This window comes from Notothenia rossii (genome assembly GCF_949606895.1).
Source record: "Notothenia rossii genome assembly, chromosome: 10".
NCBI lineage: Eukaryota > Metazoa > Chordata > Actinopteri > Perciformes > Nototheniidae > Notothenia > Notothenia rossii.
In genome coordinates this window covers 16079551-16101539 of record NC_136908.1, presented here as the reverse complement: position 1 = coordinate 16101539, position 21989 = coordinate 16079551, and the positions used below count along the sequence as shown (strand labels likewise).

Below are 21989 nucleotides of genomic sequence, written 5' to 3'. Positions count from 1 at the left end.
GCAGCCTCCACGGGAGGAAGGAGAGCAACCCGGCCGCAGGCAAACGCACAGCGGCGGCGGGCACGAAATCCTCCGCAAGCCTTGAGGTATCCCCGGGAGGCAAGAGCAGTATCCCCGGGACGAAGGAGCCATGGACAGATGAGAGGCCAGACAGGGTCCCGGAGCGCGCCACCCACGGGCCGATGGAGCATGGGCGACGTCCGGAACTGTCGAGGCGAGAGGGGGTCCAGGAGTGCGCCACCCAGGCGCCGATGAAAACGTGAGTGGCGTCTGGACATCCCCGGAAGGCAGGAGAGGCCAGACAGGCTCCGGAGCGCGCCACCCACGGGCCGATGGCAGCATGGGCGACGTCCGAAACCGTCGAGGCGAGACGGGGTCCAGGAGTGCACCACCAAGGCGCCGATGGAAACGTGAGTGGCGTCTGGAACTGCCGTCGAGGTGGTGAAAAAGGTGAGAGTGTCCACACGAGGTCAACTGGCTGGTCGAACCTCCTCTCCGGCACCAGAAAAAAATTGTTAACAGTCAGATGTTAACAGAAATACGTCGACAGCCGTTAACAGCTAGCCGTTAGCCGCAAGCGGCTAGCCGTTAGCCGCAAGCCGCTAGCGGCTAGCCGTTAGCCGCTAACTGGCAGCCATGGGTAGCTGCTAGCCGTCGTTAGCCCCACGTGGTTAGCCGCTAGTCGCCGTCAGCTAGCGCAGCCGGGACGTGCAGCCGCACGCCCCGAAGAAACCAACCCACGAGGCAGCAATCGGGTTGCTGGTCGACCCAGCAGGTCGTGCATCGTTCACCTGTTGCCGGAACGCCGATGCGGGAATGGCGAGCAACATCCCCAGCCATTCCGCGGGGCGCGCACCGAGCCTCTAGTCCGCGTGCCGGTGGCAGCCACGAACGTCTCCAATCATCCCCGGCATTTCGAGAAAGGAACTCAAGTTCCTTTTGCCGTGTTCGGTTCCGTCGCGGACACTTCTCAAGACGTATCAGGGTCACCAGTGTAGTGCCGAGAGATAGGGAGTCAGAGGCGGTGCAAGGAAGGTGCAAAATGGAACTTTATTCAAGAGCTGCAAAGGACATGTTGTCGGGTCGCAGTCCGGGTCGACAAGAGAGAGAGCCAGGAGGGCACACACTATATAAAGGGAACACACAACATGTCCGTGTGGAAACAAAACCCCAACTGCAGTTCCATGTGTGAATTATGAACCAGTGTATTAATACGTGGTCACCACATTACATACATTTGGGATTCTTGTTCAGGTGAGGAGAAGGAATGATAGAAACATCACTGGGGAACACAAATTACAAAAATGCCTGAGCTGAGTTTGTCCTGTTCTCTGAGCAGTACATTCTGCTCCTAGATTGTAAAGATCTGGACGGACACATCGTGAAACTCACTGATGATAGTAGCCTTTTACAGGGTCATGAGACAGAGCCAGGCGTGTAGTAGAGGAGTTTTTAAATCCCTCTGGAGTGATGTATTTTTGCTCCAAGATGTGTCAAGATCAAAGAAAAACAACCCAATTATTATGTGCGATACAGAAATCCAATTTACAGAGAGTTACAGGTATATGGGAGTTTCACTATCAAGTGTAAAAACAAAACATTTTGCGGACTTTATGTAACTAGACCCGACAGGGATGGTGTGTTTTAATGAGAAGAGGAAATTGATGTGTCTCTCACACACATCTATCAAATTAATCCTCAAAAGCTCCGGAGTGGCCTTGTTTGGAACCTGAGAGAGGCTGGAAACAATGTCATCCTTGTGGGTGTAATTTATTAGATTATTTTTATCAAACAGACTGTCCTCGCTGATGTCTACAATTGAAAAAATCAATCCCTTTTCATTTCTGGCCATTACTGCTACCTTTGATTATTATTTGATGTGGTTTAATGTCTTTACTGCTTCCTTCTGTTGTGGAGACACTGGTAAGGGATACACATATTGACAATAAAAGCACAGCAACAACCAGAACTGTCAAGAGACATTTGATAGCATATGGCAAACATTACACTATGCAGGCTGCTATGCGTTGAGCATTGGATTACTATTAGCAATCTAGCCGTGAAATCAATTTCACAATGGTCACAACACAGAAACCGCCAATAAGCTTTTATTTTCCTTCCAATCTCATTACCCCCCCCACAATCCATTACCTTACCCTCACAGATCTTTACAGGTAGTGCATATATATACTTCTGTTATGTTTGTGTGGTTTTTCTGTGTTTGTGTGTATTGATGTGTATTCCCATGGATGGTTTGGTATGAGCAAGATGGAATAGTATAGAACCGATTGGAATGGGGCTGGATGTGAAATCACATAGTTTTGAGGGACAAACACATTCACTCACTTGAAGGAGCCTAATCCCCTTTGTGAATCTGTCAGCTTTGTTGTTACAAACAAAAAAGGATTATTTGGGTGTGTATGTGTGAGAGAGTGAAATGTGTGTATGCCTGTATGTGATACTAAGGCAGAGACTAACTGTAATTGTGTGGCTCTCTTTATGTGATGCATGTCTGTGTTTGAAAGAAGTAGCTTAGGAATGTTCCGATAGTGTGCCCGCTTTTTCTCTGAAGCAATTTGTTTTCTATTCTATTCTATTCCATAGGGTGCATGTACTCATACACAAGCACGTGTGTTAGGCAGGTTGTGATTGGTAGAGTCTGTGGTTCTCATAAAGACGATGTCATGATGGAAATTAATGCAATACATCATAAACGTGCACTCAGGCACACACACACACAAACAATAAAACACAGCTTTGCTTCCTACTAAGGGCCACTCATGTAAATAATACCTAAAATAGGAGTGGAAAGCAGGGGAATAAAGCAGAGGCAGGCTGGGGAAATAGAGGGGATATTTTCTGAAATACGGTGCTCAAAATGTAAAGAGAATTATGGTGACAGAGTGGCACCCTCATATAGAACCAGAGATTCCTGTCACCTCATGGTTCGACTTGTTATGGTGTTATGAACACTTGCAAACTCAGGGAAGGAGGCAGGCAGAAATAGATGGATGCAAATTTGCTCTAGGCTACGTGAACTAAGACGCACAACCATTAAAGACATTCGCCGAACGCAGCAAACCAAGAGCCAATCATTTCCCAGAAGGACTATTGGGTTTGCAGTACTGCATATCTCTGTTCAAAATGGATGATGAGCTCTTGCTGCATGACATGGTGTTTCACAGCAGGGGAAGATGGCCATTGGGTGTTTCGGGATGCACAACACTGCATGGTGACCACACATGGTGTTAAAGCTAGACTCCATACTCTGGATAAAATAGCTGACAAATATATGTACTGACAATACTCAAGTTGATGAAATAAATCTTAGTACATGTTTAAACAGCATCGTTTGTGATTGTTCTCTTTTGCAAAAATGAAAAAGATGCCAGACAAAACAAGTATAATCATACAGTATCAATTTGTTTATCCATGTAATTTTTATCCACAGTTTATAGAAAAACATGAATAAAGACTTTGAACAAAAGGTCTTTAGAAACTCTGCACGTTATATTATCTCTCCTGTTTTATTTGTCTTGTTTCTTATTAAGTTTGGTAGGGATTGATGTCACCATATTTGGCCAGCAATACCCCAAATTATTTGTAATGCTGAAAAGACCAACAACCAGCAATCTGTTAGTCATTCTCTTGCAAGCCAATGCTGAAGAAGTGAAGCTTTATTAGTCTTAAAATATTGATTAAACAGCTTGGCACATTAGTTGTTTGCAAATGTTACCCAAATAAGAGTTAATACTAAATTAGTTGGTTCTTATTTTCTGCTGCAGATTAAACAGATTTGTTGTTCTTGTGAGTATTTCAAGCAGCAGGATATTGTATATGTGGTACTGCCTCAAAATAAATGTTGATCATGTTATGAACAAATTTGTCAGCCCGTCTGTTGATCTGGCTTATTGATGCATGATTTTTATGTTTTCTGCACAACAATGTAGGTCTATCACTCAGAGGAATAACACTCACATGTTAATGCCTCTTTTTGAAACAGAAATAGACAAGGAGAGCTGTGGCGACCCTGGGACTCCTCTCTATGGAGTAAGAGAAGGGGACAGCTTCCTGAATGGAGGAATCCTGAGGTTTGAGTGCCAGTTTGGCTTTGAGCTGATTGGAGAGAAAACCATCTCCTGCCAAGACAACAACCAGTGGTCAGCGAACATCCCCATATGCATATGTAAGTATTAAAATCATGGGGTTGGTTATTTTCGGGGGCATGGCTGCAGAGAGGGAATAACATGGCCTGTGCTCTGCTGTGCTGTTGATAACATTCAGTCTGACCTGTCACCATGGTGACAGTTTATTATGGCCTTGAGCGGATGATGACCGATGATGCTGTGACGATGAATATTTAACAGGAAATGTCTCTCTGCATCTCTTCCCCCCCATTTTATTTTTCCTTTCCAAATGTCCCCTCATCTCTCTGTCTCCCCATTTCCATCCATCCATCTATCTGTCTGTCTGTCTGTCCACATTTGTGTTTGTTCCTGTGCTCCTCTTCCTCCCACAGTCCCCTGCATGTCAAATTTCACAGCTCCCTTGGGAACCGTCCTCTCCCCAGATTACCCAGAAGGCTATGGGAATAACATGAACTGTGTCTGGCTCATTCAATCAGAACCAGGCTCCAGAATCCACTTGGCATTTAATGACTTTGACCTTGAAGCACCCTACGATTCCTTAACTGTGAAAGATGGCGAGACAAACGATGCGGGCGTCATCGGGAGGTTCTCTGGAGCTGAGAATCCATCCCACCTGACGTCCAACACCAACACAGTGAGGCTGGAGTTTCAGGCCGATCACTCCATGTCAGGAAGAGGATTTAATATCACATACAGTAGTATGTCATTTTTCTATTTCTACCACTTTCCTTATTTTAATACAGGAGCATTACCTATTTGACTTACTGTGCTGTCAGACAGGGTCTAATGTATCGAGAGTATATTGATAATATACTTTCTTTCCAACGACTTGAGGTGTGAAACTTGGTTATGGCGAGATTAAGAAGGGTCAAATTAATTTTATTATGCAGCAGAATATTGCAGAAGCTTCAAAAGTCTGTGATATTGTTTCGCTTTGAAACAGATCTGCTCATATAACTATATGAATTGCACGCATTACTTTTAACCTGGACCTGAATGACAATGAGGGGTTCAACTCTGAAAAAGTATATCCGACTATACTTCAAAAAAACATTAACTGGCCTGAACTAGGTCTAAAAAAAGACCTAGTTCGTTATAATTTTGTTTAGTTGTAATGACAACAGGCGGAAAAAGTAGGTGTGATTTCTTTCGACAAATATTTGATGTTTGACTTTGAATAGAAGCTGTTTTAATTCACTTAACAAGCATGAGGCCTTGACAACACCCACCTTTATTTCTGTAAAAAAACAAAAGACACACTTTAATGAGGTGTCATGTGGTCAATGTAGCAGCTACGAATAGAGGTGTAGGTTGCAAAACAAAGACTTAATAATGAAAAAAAAGAGGAGGAAAGGCTTTTGACTTGTTTGTTGTCAAACTCAGTCAGATGAAAACTCATATTTCCATCTCTGTGCGTCTGTGCGTCCAGCACAAAGAAAGGGCCAGGATGTGTTAAGCCTTGCAAATCGTCTTGTTCTATAAGAAGTGAAACCGCAAACCATTCAAAAACTCCCAAATTGCTTTTTTTAACATCATAACTTTAGTAGTTCACCCATGTCAAAGTAAAGCCAGGATATAAATGTTTCAGGAGAAGTTAGATCTCAGCAGTTCTGTCTTTATTGTAAAGTTGTCAGCTGTGCAGACTTTTATAACTGATCAAAACCCAGGTGACTCTCAGATGTATTGATCACTAGCTGTCTCGACAACAGGATACACAAGATGTACAGTAAATAAGATCTTTTTGGATTTGTTGGAAGGCATATTTGTTCATATTTGATGGTGGCAAACTGTTTGCCCTTGCTTGCAGTGTTTGAGCTAAATCAGTCTAAACACGTCTCCATACCAAACAAACAGAAATGGAAATTGATATTGATCTCATCCCCTCACTGCGGGTTTGACAGCAAACAGACAACATTTTCAAGTTTTCTGTACAATTACTTTAACTGGACCAACATGAGCAATGCTAGGTTTGGCTTTATGGTCTTCTTATCTGAGCCAGACCATATGCTGAAGCAAACATGCTCCTATGCATTTTAAGAAAAAAGTACATTGCTTAGATCAAACCCAAGCACGGTGCAAATATGCTGTAGCTGGGGAAAATAGCTTTTTAGTAGAGATATAGATCATTAAAGCAGTAATAAAGAACAGACAGATTAAAGGAGACATTTTCCTGGCCATGAGTGAACACTTAAAGACGCCACACTGCAATTATAGATCTACAGTATATGACAAGTTCTCAGAAATGTCATCATAATCTAGTATGAAAGTGTCATATTCTTTAATAACTGTTCTCATCTTTGTCTCTCTCTGTTGACTTTTGGATTCCAACTTTGTCCTCATGATATCTGTTTCCACTTGTGACTTTTGTACCCCAGCCTTCGGGCATAATGAGTGCCCGGACCCTGGCATTCCCATCAACGCTCGCCGCTTCGGAGACAGCTTTCAGCTCGGCAGCTCCATCTCGGTGGTCTGCGAGGACGGGTTCATCAAAACCCAAGGATCCGAGACCATCACCTGTCAGTTAGAGAAAGGGAAAGTCATGTGGAGTGGGCCCATCCCTAAATGTGAAGGTAAATACCCACTTGATGGCTGATTAAACTATTAACTCGGGAACAATATGTCATCCAAGATAACATCATTACTGCAGCTTAAAGACTCAGGAGGTGGAAATGATCTGCTGTCAGCTCGACAGAAGGAACAAGATATGGAGGTGTCCAGTTAACGTGAATATCCAGGGAACGATCTATTGTTATGCTGCCGCCACAGGTGCTGCGACTGTTTTAAGAAATACTACTAGCTTACTGTACTAGCATTTAAGAATATTAAACCCTTTAGTGTTCGATAGTAGGAATACATTTTTTAAAGATGACATTCAACCAAAATGTATTGAAGTTAATGACAAATATTGGAATGTGTTAGAGGTAATTATCACCCTGGTGTGGTATAAATGTGAAAAGAAACAGTCCTTCAAAAACACTGCTTATTAGTCATAACACCAATCCAATTTGAGTGCAGCCTTACCATACATAATTATTATATTGGCTTTAAAAAAGAACACTGTCATTAATCATCCACAACATAGTCATTACATCGCCATTAATAATATGTCAAGGTTGGCATTAAGGCAAAGTTTGATCAGCTGCTTTGTTAAAGTGCAAAGTAGAAATGTGCATATTACCTGTTAATGTCAGATGGAACAAAAACACGACCAGTGTAAATACTTTGACTGCAAATCCAGCTGCAGATATAATTACATTAGAACTGTCGACGGTACAAAGAAAAAGCATGTTAATTATGCTCCAAGTCATTTAATGTCCCCAGATCCTTTGTAGCTAATGTCTGTAACAACTTGGATGCAAATTCACTTACTTGTATTCAGGAGGTACGGACCAAAACAAATTGACTTCAGACACCAAGTTGAACCCTAAACAAGATCAAGTTTTAAAGAAGACTGGAACAAAGCGGCATCTGGCTAATGTACCCTTGTGTCAACATTGTGTTAAAAAAATATCATTTATAATTCATGTTCTCTGAATGTTTATAATGAATATGCTATTTGAATTGATTGCCATCTTTTGTGGTGATAGAAGCTCGAGGGACTTGGCTTTGGAACCAGAGGGTCGCCGGTTCAAGTCTCCGATTAGACCAAGAAGAGTGGTACATTGAGAATTGGCTGTTTACTCCCTTGACAGGCCTAAAATGCCCTTGAGCAAGGCATCAGACCCTCACTCTGTCCTCTGGGCACTGTATACATGTAGTAACTGCCCACTACTCCTTTTATTAGGATTGGATAAATGTAGATTCTAAATTTCACTCTGGTTGCTATGTACATATATTTGACAATTAAAAAGAGGACTTGAGTTTGAATCCTCCATGTACTGTACTTACTTAAATTATAAAAGTACAATCGGGGCATTTAATGGCAAGCTGGTGAACATAACTTACTAAATCCTGCCAGATCTTTCTAGTATTAGGCCTCACTCGCCACACATCAACATTTAATGAAGTTAAGAGTAGACTCAGACCAATCTGGGGGCAACTACAGTATCATTTGAAGTCAATGCCCACACAAACAACTAGTGCTAAGATGTGCATGTCATTTGTCTGATGTCCAGTGTTCTCTGTCTGCCCCCTCTCCTCCTCCAGCCCCCTGCGGAGGCCACTATTCAGCCCCCACTGGAGTGATCTTGTCCCCCGGGTGGCCAGGTTACTATAAAGATTCCCTCAGCTGTGAGTGGGTGATTGAATCAGAGCCTGGACGCTCCATAAAAGCTACATTCGACAGGTAGGTTTTATCATCCTTTGATTCTGTAAATGAAGACTCAAGTCTCTGAACAGGCAAGTTGTGAAGTGTCATCAGGGAATCAGATAAGATAACAATCTCCAAAATATCATAGGTTGTATTGTAAATATTGAGTGTATCGATCAGGAAGGCTGGGTCAAATGTTGTTTTGTATAATGTGATCGCTGAACTGTAAACTGCCGATAGAAATAAGACTAAATGGGATCCTATGACATCATTTTTCATTGGTTTGATGTTCTGTACAATTTCATTGTAAAGTTCATTTAACAATACTGGCTCAGCAGCCTGCAGGGTGCTTTAACATTGACCTCTTGCTATTTTCTTCCTGGGCAGTATGTCTACTCAGTTACAAAGGAAAATACACATGTACAGACACTATGACTTTAATGGTTATGATTATCTTTAAATCAATAACCATTTTATTTTAAATCAGTATGGGATCAACATAGAGGGTCTGAAGGACCAATTGACAATCATAGTGATGCAGCACTTACAGTGAACCTTCAATTCAAGCTGGTCAGAGAAATATACTTCAACAACAGTATAATCTTCAGGTTTCCTTCACACGCCCTCACGTTAATGTTTGAATGAATGCTAAAAACAGATCCAGCATTATGTGCAGAATGAAAGCCTTACTTCTTTCTGTTGTCCAGCTGTTTTCAAATTGAATGTCAAAGCTTGTAAGTTATTTTAAAAGTGTAATATTCTCATATTGTTGCCTCACAGGTTCCAGACGGAGCTTGGTTATGATTTCCTGGAGATCCATGATGGGCCAAACCTCCTGTCTCCTCTGGTTGGCTCCTTTAATGGTACCCAGGTGCCCCAGTTCCTGTTCAGCAGCAACAACTTTCTTTATCTGCTGTTCACCACCGACAACAGCCGATCAAATGCTGGCTTCAAGATAGTGTATGAAAGTAAGTCAGAAATAAAGATATTTATACATATAAACATGAGATACAAAGCTGACTTTAAAATATTGTTTATGCCTATTATGGATTACAATGACACATGTGATAAATATATAACGGCACAAACAGAACAGGAGGTGTGCATGGTGTCAGGACACAACATTACACTGGTAGCCCAGCAGACACAGATTCACAAGCTGGCTGAACATGCAGGTCATTACCTGCAAAATGCAAGTCACAGCATGGTGCTTTATGAGGAGGTGCAAACCATCTGTGAGTTTTAGAATATGCAGATCAGCAAAACTGCAGATAGCCGTTTAGTCTTTTTGGACACACCAACCATTTCGACATCCATGCCTTTTTTTTCTCAGGTGTTACAGTCGACAGCTACTCATGCCTGGACCCTGGGATCCCTGTCAACGGTATTCGGTATGGGCAGGATTTCGCCATTGGGTCCACGGTGTCATTCGGTTGTGATTCTGGCTACAGACTTAGCCATGAGGAGCCGCTAGTATGTGAGAAGAACCACTGGTGGAGCCACCCTTTACCTACATGTGATGGTAAATAAATAATAGGAAGTCTCATACAAAGATATAACATCATTTTTATCTTTGAAGGCATCACCTGCTTTACATCACACCTCATGATACCACAGATTAAAATGTTTTGTTAAAACAAAAACGGATTTTACGGGAAAGACTCCAATATCAAACCTATATACCGAACTGTAAACATGAAATGACAGGTTTAATGAGGTAATCAAATGTTAAGATAGTATTGAGAAATAATATTACAAAACAAGTATTATACATGGACTTTAATAAGATTTCACTTTCAGAAAATGTGTGTTGTATGTTTAAAAAACTAAGTTAACTAACCAACATTACAGTATTAGTTTATTTTTTTACATTTATATCAGTATCTTTCAAAAGGAAAAACCATCTCAACACATGCAGGTGAAGGTTTCGGTCCCGTTAATGATATATATGTATAACTATACATTGATAATAGTAGGACAGAATTGCCTTCCCTCCTAACCAATAATGTGTAGTTTCTAAAGATTTTGAAGATGAAAGGTGTGACATTTCTTTAAGAACTTGAGCCAAAACATTGTTTGAATAAAAATAGATTATCGAGTTATAAGTCATTATAAAAAAGACTAGAACAAGCTGATGCATGTACAAAAAAAATCAGCAGTGGAGCCTGCCATCCCTATACGAGGAGCTGAGTCACATAGGACATGTTGTTCTGCGACAAAACCACTGGTTGCATCAAACACACACACACACACACACACACACACACTCACACACACACACACACACACAGACACACACACACACACACACACACACACACACACACACACACACACACACACACACACACACACACACACACACACACACACTATGGTGCAATGAGGGCAATTTGCAGTGAAGGCTGCTGTTGCTGATAGGGGATGATTTGAGGCAAAGATTAGAGATATATGGATGGGCATGTACTGTATGTGTGTGTGTGTGTGTGTGTGTGTGTGTGTGCGCGCTTGTGTGTGTGTGTGTGTGTGTGTGCGTGCGTGCGTGCGTGCGTGCGTGCGTGCGTGCGTGCGTGCGTGCGTGCGTGTGTGTCAGCGTCAGCACATATGTGTGTTTGTGCTGTGTGCCTCCTGTCACCCCCTCTCCTGTGTGAACTGTGAACATAGGAGGGTTTGAGGTTAGGTTGACGAGAGGCTGTGTCACCTCCTCTCTCCTATCTCAAATCAAAGAGTGAGGGGGCACAAGAGTAGGGGATCTATCGCTCTCCCTTTCTCTCCTACTCTCACAATTCAATCATTGTGGATCTGGAGAGGAGGGAGGACAGAGAGATGTGGCGTTGCTGCATCAGTTTTGAGGCTTGCTTGGTTGGGCTTGTTTGCTTGTTCGCTTGTTAACCACATTGCATTGCACAGTTTCTGGGACTGGCAGTGGTTTCCTCCAAGGAGGCAGTTTGAGCGTATAAACATCAAATATTCTGCCTGAAATTTGCAGTGTGTATGCCATTAGACTCTGTTTACACAGTACAGCCCACACAAATATAGGAACTATTTGCCTCTGTGGTCGAAGAGATTTGGTCTTGCATGGTGATTGACAACGGGGAAACGAGGAAGCCAGTCAAGGCAGCAGTAAAAGCTTCTGACTCAGCCATGGAACATGTTTCAGACATCAAATGTTGTTCATGCTGTATATAAGAAAACAAGCTACATTTATTCATTTGATATAGCCTGTTAAGTTAAAGCCACAACAACACAAATATCACTTCAGCATGGAGCATTTTAAAGAGTTCTAGCTTCTGAACTAAACTAGCTTCTGTCACATCTATTGAAAGAAAAATAGTTTTTTCTCCTATAAGCTTTTTTCCATAGGCTATATGTGGATTTAAATTAATTAAAGTATGATTACCATTACTTTTTTTTACCTTTTTGTTGTTATGTTTATACACCCATAGTGCAGTTAGTTTTAACATCAGTCCTAAGAAAGAGAGAATGGCTACTAAGATCTACTAACATATAAAGGTGGAGAAGAAAGTGAGAACATAAAGAAAGACGGACAGAAAATATCAATAATGAGCCAGAGAGAAATACACTTGCAGAGATAGATGTGATGGAGTGTTTCACATTTCTCACATAACTCAGCATTCAACATTATGCACTTCCTGGCAGAAAAATATTAATAATTGATGGAGGTGTTAGTGTGTGCGCGCCTTCTTGCGTCTTTGTGTTTTTGTTTAGTTTAAATATTCTCACTTCTCACCCTTGTTTTGAGGGATGCTGATGTCGTAAAAATGGCGGTGGCTGAGAGTAAAGATCCTAACTCTCGCATTTGATCCGTGTCTGACTCAGCTGTTTTATGCTGTTGTAGCAGATTGTAATGTGAACTGCAGCTCTTATCAGCTCCCATTGAGCTGGTTAATTGTCCTGCTTAAGGAAACTTCATCAGAACTTTGAGGTTTGACCTTCTCCCCAGCGCCTTGCCACCGTTGCACTTTTGAAGTAATGTTATGGCGTTTTATAGGTTTATTGTAAGAGGAAATGACAGGCCGGTCGGCCAACTGTAACATGGACCAACTGGAGCGAGCAGAAATGTAGCACCTTCAACACATGCAAGCATTAGTATGCATAGAATGAGCAACAGATATTTCTGGAGGACCTAGTCTCCACTCAGAGTCTCTCGCTGCATAACAATGTTAAGCAACCGGGTCATCCTGAGGCCGCACTGTGAGGTTGGGAATGTTTTAAGTAGTCTCTAAGAAACATTTGCGATGCTTCACTGCTTTGAATATCACTGCTTCAATTCAAACTGTATTAACAGGAAAAAGATTTCAGAAACTAAATACATTTAACGGTTCTTGCACACAATGAAGCTATTGCACAGCATTAATGTTGTGGAAAACTATAGTGATAATCAACCATTGTTTTTTGAGGGATTTTTTTTTCAATGTCTCAGCTTTCTTCCTCAAAACAATTTGGAACTCAAAGACTATACATCTGCAAGCAAGATAATCTTGCAAAGATTCTTTAATTCTCTTACACTTCTCAGTAAAATAAAGTTTTTACCAGATGGTTGTTGTTGTTGTTGTAAAACATCTCTAGTTTTTTCTCACATTCTTTGGTTCAAAACATATCCACTGCAATTTGTTTTGATTGAGAATCAATGCACATTTGTATGCATTTATTTAAACATTCTAGAAACGGAATAGGTATTAACAAAGTGCTACTTAAAACTGGGTTCTCCAGATTGATTATACTCAGTAAAGCAGTCATCACCACACATTGGAAGTCATGATAAGTCACTTTGATGTGGACAATACTTAATTAACAGCATGGATGTTGAATCTTGAAGCTTTAATTACAACTACTTAGAGCAGTTTTACAATTTTTTCACTGAAAACATGTGTATCATTTAGTAAATAAAGTTCTTTATAAACCACATTTCAGTGTGTACATACAGTATATGTGGATATGCATAGTCTATATAGAGCGCCTCTGATCCCCGTCTACTTGGAGTGCTAGCCTAATTATGCAAGCTGTGAGCATTTCACACTTTTGACATGCACAGTCTCGCAAAGTATTATTTCTTCCTGCCATTTATTCTGATCTACAGTAGATGTATTGAAAAGCTTCTTAAATAGTCTTAATAACACGTCCAAACAGCAAACTTAAAACAAGTTTGCTTTATTCAATTCCACACAATATAAACTAGTACTGTTTCTTTAAAGAACCGAAAGTCCCTCAGGATAATTATGCACTGTCATCATAGATGAGGAATGACTGGAATCTCAGATGCAGTTAATCAACGTCAGGGGTTAGTTTCTTTCAGGGACATAATACTATATAAACAGCAAATAATCCATTATGTACCATTCCAGTGAGTGGTGGAGTTTACATTATTAATGTCATTATTTTGTGTGCAACAGTGGGAGGAATATATCAGAAAAAAATTCACTTCAAATTTTAAGTACAGCTAAAATAAACTGAAACGTTTTCCAAGACACACATTTTGTACCTTCTACAGTACAGAGAATCTCCATCACTCTCTGTATATCTGTCTACCCCCCTCTAACTTGTAGCATTTGTGTGTGTGTGTGTGTGTGTGTGTGTGTGTGTGTGTGTGTGTGTGTGTGTGTGTGTGTGTGTGTGTGTGTGTGTGTGTGTGTGTGTGTGTGTGTGTGTGTGTGTGTGTGTGTGTGTGTGTGTGTGTGTGTGTGTGTGTGTGTGTGTGTGTGTGTGTGTGTGTGTGTGTGTGTGTGTGTGTGTGTGTGTGTGTGTGTGTGAGTATGCGTGTATCCTGAATAAGTGGTATTTAAGGTCCACTGGGAAACATTATCTGTTTTAGCTATCAACAGTCTCATGCTAACCTTCTCTCTCCCTACCCCTTTCTCTGCACATCTATCTATCTCTCCTTCTTTCTTCCACTATGTCTCTTTCAATCTATCCAGCTCTGTGTGGCGGGGATGTTAGGGGTCCCTGGGGAACCATCCTTAGTCCCGGCTATCCAGACAGCTACCCTTCATCTCTCAACTGTACCTGGACCGTTGAAGTCAGCCACGGGAAAGGCAAGAGACACGCAGAGACTCACACTCCCTAATAGAGAGAGACAGAGTGAGAGTAGCACTCACGGTAGTGCAGCTACTGATACACTAAAACTTTGATTCCTTAGTTATTTTCTGGTTTAAAGTATTTTCAGAGGTTCGTATATATGTATATGTGTGGCAATAGCCTGTGTCTGAAGAGACATTGATTGAAACAAATTATATAGTTTATGTATTATGTAACGAGATGATGTTATCGATGCTGTTTTTGTTGAATAATTAATTATTTATACTGATTTTATAATATCATTTAAATCAAACATTTTAATATGTTATCTTTGTTTCTCTTTTGTCTATGTGTATATGTGTGTGTGTGTGTGTGTGTGTGTGTGTGTGTGTGTGTGTGTGTGTGTGTGTGTGTGTGTGTGTGTGTGTGTGTGTGTGTGTGTGTGTGTGTGTGTGTGTGTGTGTGTGTGTGTGTGTGTGTGTGTGTGTGTGTGTGTGTGTGTGTGTGTGTGTGTGTGTGTGTGTGTGTGTGTGTGTGTGTGTTTTGTGTGTGTGTAACAGGAGTCCAGTTTCAGTTCAGCTCTTTCCACCTGGAGGACCAACATGACTACCTCTTGGTTACGGAGAACGGAAGTTTTCTGCAACCACTGGCTCGCCTGACCGGCAACGAGTTGCCTAGCAACATCAATGCTGGTCTCTATGGCAACTTCAAAGCTCAGCTACGATTCGTCTCTGACTTTTCGATTTCATATGAGGGCTTCAACATAACTTTCTCTGGTAATCTATTTAAAACTCATTAGGTTGTTGTACACAAACAAGGTCTAGATTCAGATTTAACTTGAACTGAGTCATTAGATAAAGTGTCAGTTTGAGTCTTACTTCTTATACTGTACATTTTAGAAAGTTGCTGAAAAAACAGTGAAGTAAGTACTTCTAGTACCAACAATAAACAGTTAATAGGAACTTTACAAAAATCACCCAAGAAACCATTGGAGGGGGATTCAAGACCCCATAGTAAAATAATAGCTTCATTGTACTACAAAGAATAAAGCAGAGAAAAATCTCTACCACAATAAAGATAATACCGTTTATTTAATGTATTGTGGTAAATTATCAGACTAAGCTTTATTTCAAGTAGTAAAGTGACTTAATACATGTTCTTAAGTTAGTTTATATACCACCTTATCACAGGGTAGTCCAGGATAAAAACTAACAGCGTGTGAGAAGCTCAACTATGGAGCGTTTAAAGAGGGGAATCTTCAGGTTCCCAATCTTATTGGCAAACTAAATGTTTTTAAGAAACCTTTTAGTTGTATGTCTCTCAAAGCACTTCCACAGATATAGACTTAAAAGCTAAACACAAAGAATTGCACTTTGACAACAAGGCTGGTCAAGATAAATATCAACATTGGTTATGTAGAGATTTACATACTAAATATCTAAGTATCTGTATAACAACATATTCCTCCAAGTTGCAGGACCATTGACAGACTGTCGCCGTGTAGCATAGCGCACATTTTACACTCCTGAAAAATGTCAATTTGTGGAAATATGTGTCTATTCACATATTGCATTGACTTGCACTTACAGTAGTTCACCTGAATTAGGTTTAGGCAGTTTTTATAAACTGTCCACCATTGGAGTGGAAATAAGAGAAGCTATGATGGAAAATTGTCAAGAATACAATGAACATCAAAGCCTAATTAGGCATTTAATTTATTGGTATCAATACTGCTCTTCAAGAAGCCACTTGAGAACAGTTTTACATATTAACTACAAAGCACAACCCCCCAACCCAAAGATGTTGCTGTGTGAAGTGAATGTCACATACTCACTTACTTACCAATGGCCCTGAAGACTACCCATAAACCTTGAGAATTGCTATTGAAAAAAAACACCTAACATAGTAAAGAGGTCACACAACATTAAACAGAGTAATCCACCGTTAAACAAAACAATAGGACACAGAGAGATGGATTCCTGAAAGGCGAGAATGTGTAGAAACCATGCTGTCCCTGCCCATATGTGTGCTACTACAACGCTCAGTTACTTTTAGGGTTAAAGGGTTGAGTGGCAGAATTTAGACAAAGTCCAAGGCTACAGCTGTCCTTCATTAATCACACTCCTCAGCCTAGCTGCCCTCTCAATGCTCTCTCATTGACTCTGGGATAAAGGAGCACTCAAATCTGATAATACACCGAGGGACATGTTATCGCCTCCCAGATGGCATAAGCCGATTCTCAGAATGTAACACATGGGAGGTGTCACCAGAGATGTGACTTGCCAATCACAACAACATGCTGAACATGCTGTCTCGTCCTGCAGCACACTATCAAACACACATCACTTCTTCAGTCTCTGCCCTCTGAAAATAAATCCTCTGCTCTACCATGCCAAACAATAAAATCAGCAAGAGCATTTCAGGACACAGTCAGCTCAGTCTCACAACTTTTGGACGAATTGTTCACGGTTCTAATGCGGACATTACATTTTAATGAACTGCATTTTCAAGAGTGTTTTATCTCAAAAGTTATTTAATTATTGAAAAGCGTTTCTTCACACACACACATGCAAAGAATTGCCATCAGGGTGTTCTTTCGTTTCCGTTAACATCTAATGGCTACGTTGTGATATATTATATTTTGGGGTGGATTTTCCTGGACTTTGAGTGTGGTGGGTATTGATTTGTTGATTTAACACCATTAGTAGAGGACACTCTAATTTACACTCTAATCTCATTACATCTCACTTACTCTTATGGCACCCAAGCAACACTCAGCTAAATTGAGAGTTGCTCAAAATATCACATAAAGTACATTATCTGCTGTATATTTTAAGTCACTGACATATTCCATCATCACTTATAAAAGTAGATCTCTGCTATTCTACACTACGAAGAAAAACAGATCATTCTAGTCCAGGGGTTTTCAAAGTGTGGGAAGGTGAGCCTCCCCTCAGACAATATAAGAACAGCTGAACCCCCCTCCCAATTATTATTGCTATTATTATTATGGCTGGGCAGTGTAGTTTTACACACCGTCTTATTTGACTTTCTCAGGACTTAAAACTGTTTTTTGGGGGCAGACCCCCACAAAGAAAAAAAAATATTTACACACGTAAGGTCATCATCTTAACAGTTTGTTATGCTCATCGAGTCATCCTTGAAATTCTCGTTATTTTTTTCTCATGCTGCGCCTCCCCTGAAGCTCTCTGGCGCCCCCCCGGGGAGGCCGCCTCACACTTTGAAAACAGCTGTTCTAGATCATTTAATTTTCCAGTCAAAGTTTTTTCCCAAAGTCATAGAAGATATATCACACAATAGTGTTCATCCATTTTAGAGCGTGCTTCATGTTAATGCATGTACAATTGATGTCTTCAAATTTGATGTTTTTTCTGCAGAATACACTCTGGAGCCGTGTGAGGATCCCGGGATGCCTCGGTTTGGCCAAAGAAACGGTTTCACTTTCGGAATCGGAGACACGTTGTCTTTTTCCTGTAATATGGGATACCGCCTAGAGGGGGTGCCAGAGGTGATCTGTCTGGGAGGAGGGCGGAGAATGTGGAGCTCGGCTCTACCAAGATGTGTCGGTATGTGCTAGCGTTACTGCTCATTTTAATGGGTGTAATTTGTTATGTAAGCCCATGGTCCCTTATGTGGTAGAATAATACATTTGTCGATGTTTCTTGTAAACCAAAACAAGTTTCTAAAGACACAAAGACATTTCATATTTAGAATTAAAATGTAGATTTTTGGTCGCCAAAAGCACGGCACATTTCAGATAGTTCACATTTGGTATTTACCATTTGTGAAACGCACCTTTTGAAAGTAATAACAAGCCATTTTATGTCAACATGTCAAACTTTGAATTACTGATGAGAAAATAGTGTTTAGTTTACTTGTAATTGCCATCCTCACAGTGAAAACACAGTATAGTTTTTTTTACAGTTGTCTCCAGTTCCACAAACATCAATTATATTTAAAATATGTAACGGAGGGTTATCCTGTAGTGACCTGAAAACCACTGGGCTGCTGATAGCTTGAGCTTTTTTGCAAACATTGTGACCTGTGAACAGATGAGGAAGAAACATTCAGAATGCTTATCCACAAGGCCAATTCTGTTTGCTTTTAAAAGATAGTGAAGGACATGCCATAGCACTAATGTGAAGGCAGTGACTAAGAGAGGAAAGCTTTTAGAATAATGTGAATCAAAAAGGAAGCAATTTTGATATTTCCACTTTTGCGGTGGAATTCAATTCTAAGCCTACTGTACCCTGACCTTAATTTTCAGTTTTAAAATTTGTTCCAAAAAGGAAATACAGTGGACTAAAATAACTGTAGTAGTTTTTGTAAAAGCAACCTTTCTGTTACTGAATGAACAATAAATGTCAGAGATATTTCTTTAATGTTGAGTCATCAGTGGGCAGAGAATGTTGCAAACACAATCCTTTATCAACTTTTAGAATGATTAGTTTTACATTTAGGGACCTTATCAATAATTTGACAGATTGTTTGATTTATAACTAGAGTATTTTATGAATCGTCATTTTATTGTATGCGTTTCGAACTTGTTGAATGAACTGATGTGATAATGACAGATGAGGCAGAACATAATAGGGCTTATGTTTTGCTCCAGAGTAGTAGAGGCTGTAGGTTAATGCGCCAAATTAAACTCTCAGTTAAGAAACTCAACAGTCTGTCATCTACAGTGGAGTTTTACAAGCAGCAAACAAACACGTGTGTGTGGAGGCAACATGAGGTTAATTGTAAATGCATGCATACAATTAGCTGAAGGAAGAATCTTTCTATGAACTATACGCTTAAGGAAACACAAATTGCAGTAAACAACCATCAATAATAATTGAAAAAGGTTTTACCTTGTTGAACATCCTGAGTGATATCACTAATGGATAATGTACAAAGACAAAGAAGAAAACTGAAAAAAAGCGCCTTAAGGTAAAATAAGCATAATTATTGAGTTATTTTCTCCCTAGCTGTTTAAAACATGTAATGGAAATCATTGAAATATTGACTTTACACACAAACTCCACACATTAGTCAGCTAACATCCTGTATGTAATTGTTAGATTGAGCACACAATACATTAAAAGAGACTGCCAAAGAAACCATTTTTTTCAAATATTTGCTAATGAACCAGGATAAAAGTAACCACAATGCAAAAAAAATGAATACTTTTCTACTGTCTTTCAATAACCAAATGAATTCTAATGTAGATGATGAGTTTACCCACAGGGATCAACACAGGGTACTCATAACTTCAAGGTGTTTCGAGCAAGAAATGTGTAAAATGTGATTTTATTTGAGTGTAAATGCGGAATCGATAGAAGACAACTGGACTCCTTCACAGGATTGTTTTCAGCAACACCATTACTACAAAGCTCTAGTAAAACAGCAGACACCATATTTAACTATTTCATTTTAGATGGCTGGTGAGGATATTTAAAACAGCAGCTTCACGTGTTGTTTACAGAGCCGGTGTTTACGTCTTTGCCTCTTTGTCGTCATGGTGCAGAGCCTGATAATGCAGAGAGGTGGGAGGTGTTGCGGGCCGAGGTTCTGAGCTTCAGTGCCGTTTGCTATATTTAGTGCCTGTGTGTTGTTTTGCATTGCTGCGTGATGCGGTGCACATCACAAAGAAGGAGTGAACACTACACTGTGTTTGCCTAGTTTGTATTAACTAAGGGATGTGCTTCTCAGGTTTAAAGTATTGCTTCAGAGGCCTTTGTTAGTGGGATTCACATGAGGCTTTCTTCGCCTCCCCAGTGAGTCAAACATATTGTTTTCATAAAGCACTGTCCAGAAGGGAGTTGGAGAGGTACCAAGGAGGTGTCATTGGTTTCTCAGAAAATCACAAGTGCTTTTTGGCTTATTACTGGACATTACCTGCCACTCAACATGGAACAGTAGAGAATAGGAAACTTATGAGAAGCGGAAGAGTAAAGCAGATTGAAGCAGAAGAGGGTTAAGGAGGCACTATTCATAGAGAGGGAACAGAGAGAAAGAGCAAGAGGGAGGGAGTTGAAGAGGGAGAGGGTGGAGAGGTAATTTTCTAAATGGAAACTGTAGCAGCGTGATTTATTGACGATATGACAGCTGTAATATGACTATTACACCAGTAGAGACACAGAGAGGGGGAGAGAGGGAGGGAAAGAGGAGAAGGACATGGGTACTGCAGATGGAGGCCACATGTGAGAAGTGCTGCGGGCGGATATCCTTAGGTAAATTAGTTTCTCAATTTAACCGCCTGCCTATTCTCCTCAACTGAAGTAGATGGCTGACAATACGGCGGTTTAAAAGGGTTGTAAAATGACTCACAAGCACACACTGTAACGTATCTGTCCATTCATTGGGAAAAAAGGAATAATCATCTTCTATATGATGACATTATATTTTATACTTGGCACTATATTCCAATACTCTCTATAACTGCTCGTACTGTGGACTGAATCTGGTGTACTATGAGCCTCAACCATTTTATAGCATGGATGTTTTAATGTGTGGCATTTTCTGTTGCATAAGAAACGTCAATGTCTTCCCACATGTTCTCACCACGTCATTATCACACTCTTAATAATCAAACCATCCATTTTCGTCTTTTTGAATGCTCTTCTTTCTTCTTTCAAGCCGAGTGTGGTTCTTCAGTTATAAACAATGAAGGGATCATTCTCTCTCCAAACTATCCAATGAACTACGACAACAACCACGAGTGCATCTACAGCATCCAGGTACCTCATCTGTACATCCTAACTGAGGGTAATAGAAACCCTGGCACAAGTGTAAAAAACATTATGATAATTAGGGAGTGTTAATGACTATCTGCATATATTTGTGAGCGCATTAATGGCGTACTGTACAAATCTAATTTGTATATCATGTTTACTTTAGGTGCAAGCTGGGAAAGGCATCAACATTTCTGCTAGAACCTTTCATCTCGCCCAGGCAGATATACTAAAGGTAAACACACTCACAAACACACATTCAATCGCTTGAAACTGCTCTGTGATGATAAAAAGACACAATTCATCAAAAAATACACTTTAACCTCAATGGGTTGTTTAATGTTACATTTGCATCTCAAATGGATTGTTCTGTGATTATTTTTACAGATTTATGATGGTAAAGACAGCACAGCCCAGGTTCTTGGAGCGTTCACGGGATCATCCATGTTGGGCCTGACGCTGATCTCCACATCAAACCACCTCTGGCTGGAATTTTACAGCGATTCAGAAAGTAATGGGGAAGGATTCAAACTGGTCTACTCCAGTAAGTGCACAGATCAGGAAATACTGTACACATTGCCACACAGCCTAAACTAGTCAAAACCGGAAGCTGAGGTTAAACAGTATACACAAATGGTTGTATAAGAAACAATTGTACCCTCTTCCATTTATCAAACCTGTGTGTAAACATCACTACATAACCTCCCTGTCCCACAGCTTGGCAATTTTGCAAACTGTTTTACGTTAATTGTTCTGTTCTGGTAGTTTGTTAATTTCTCCCTATGGAGAGACCAATGTCAAGTCCTTCGTAACGATTTT

The 21989-nt window shown here is 40.5% G+C and overlaps 1 protein-coding gene across 6 annotated transcripts in view; it reads left to right on the top strand.

Annotated features, from left to right (window-relative positions):
* csmd3b (CUB and Sushi multiple domains 3b) overlaps window positions 1-21989 on the top strand; it is a 373567-nt gene that overhangs the window by 263791 nt on the left and 87787 nt on the right. For all 6 annotated transcript variants that reach the window (XM_079656201.1, XM_079656206.1, XM_079656205.1 and 3 more), the window contains 12 exons: window positions 4004-4186; window positions 4520-4846; window positions 6524-6718; window positions 8295-8433; window positions 9178-9365; window positions 9731-9919; window positions 14334-14450; window positions 14994-15209; window positions 17832-18020; window positions 21076-21176; window positions 21337-21405; window positions 21558-21714. In XM_079656201.1, coding sequence (XP_079512327.1) covers window positions 4004-4186; window positions 4520-4846; window positions 6524-6718; window positions 8295-8433; window positions 9178-9365; window positions 9731-9919; window positions 14334-14450; window positions 14994-15209; window positions 17832-18020; window positions 21076-21176; window positions 21337-21405; window positions 21558-21714 — 2070 coding nt within the window. The remainder of the gene's footprint in view (window positions 1-4003; window positions 4187-4519; window positions 4847-6523; window positions 6719-8294; window positions 8434-9177; window positions 9366-9730; window positions 9920-14333; window positions 14451-14993; window positions 15210-17831; window positions 18021-21075; window positions 21177-21336; window positions 21406-21557; window positions 21715-21989) is intronic.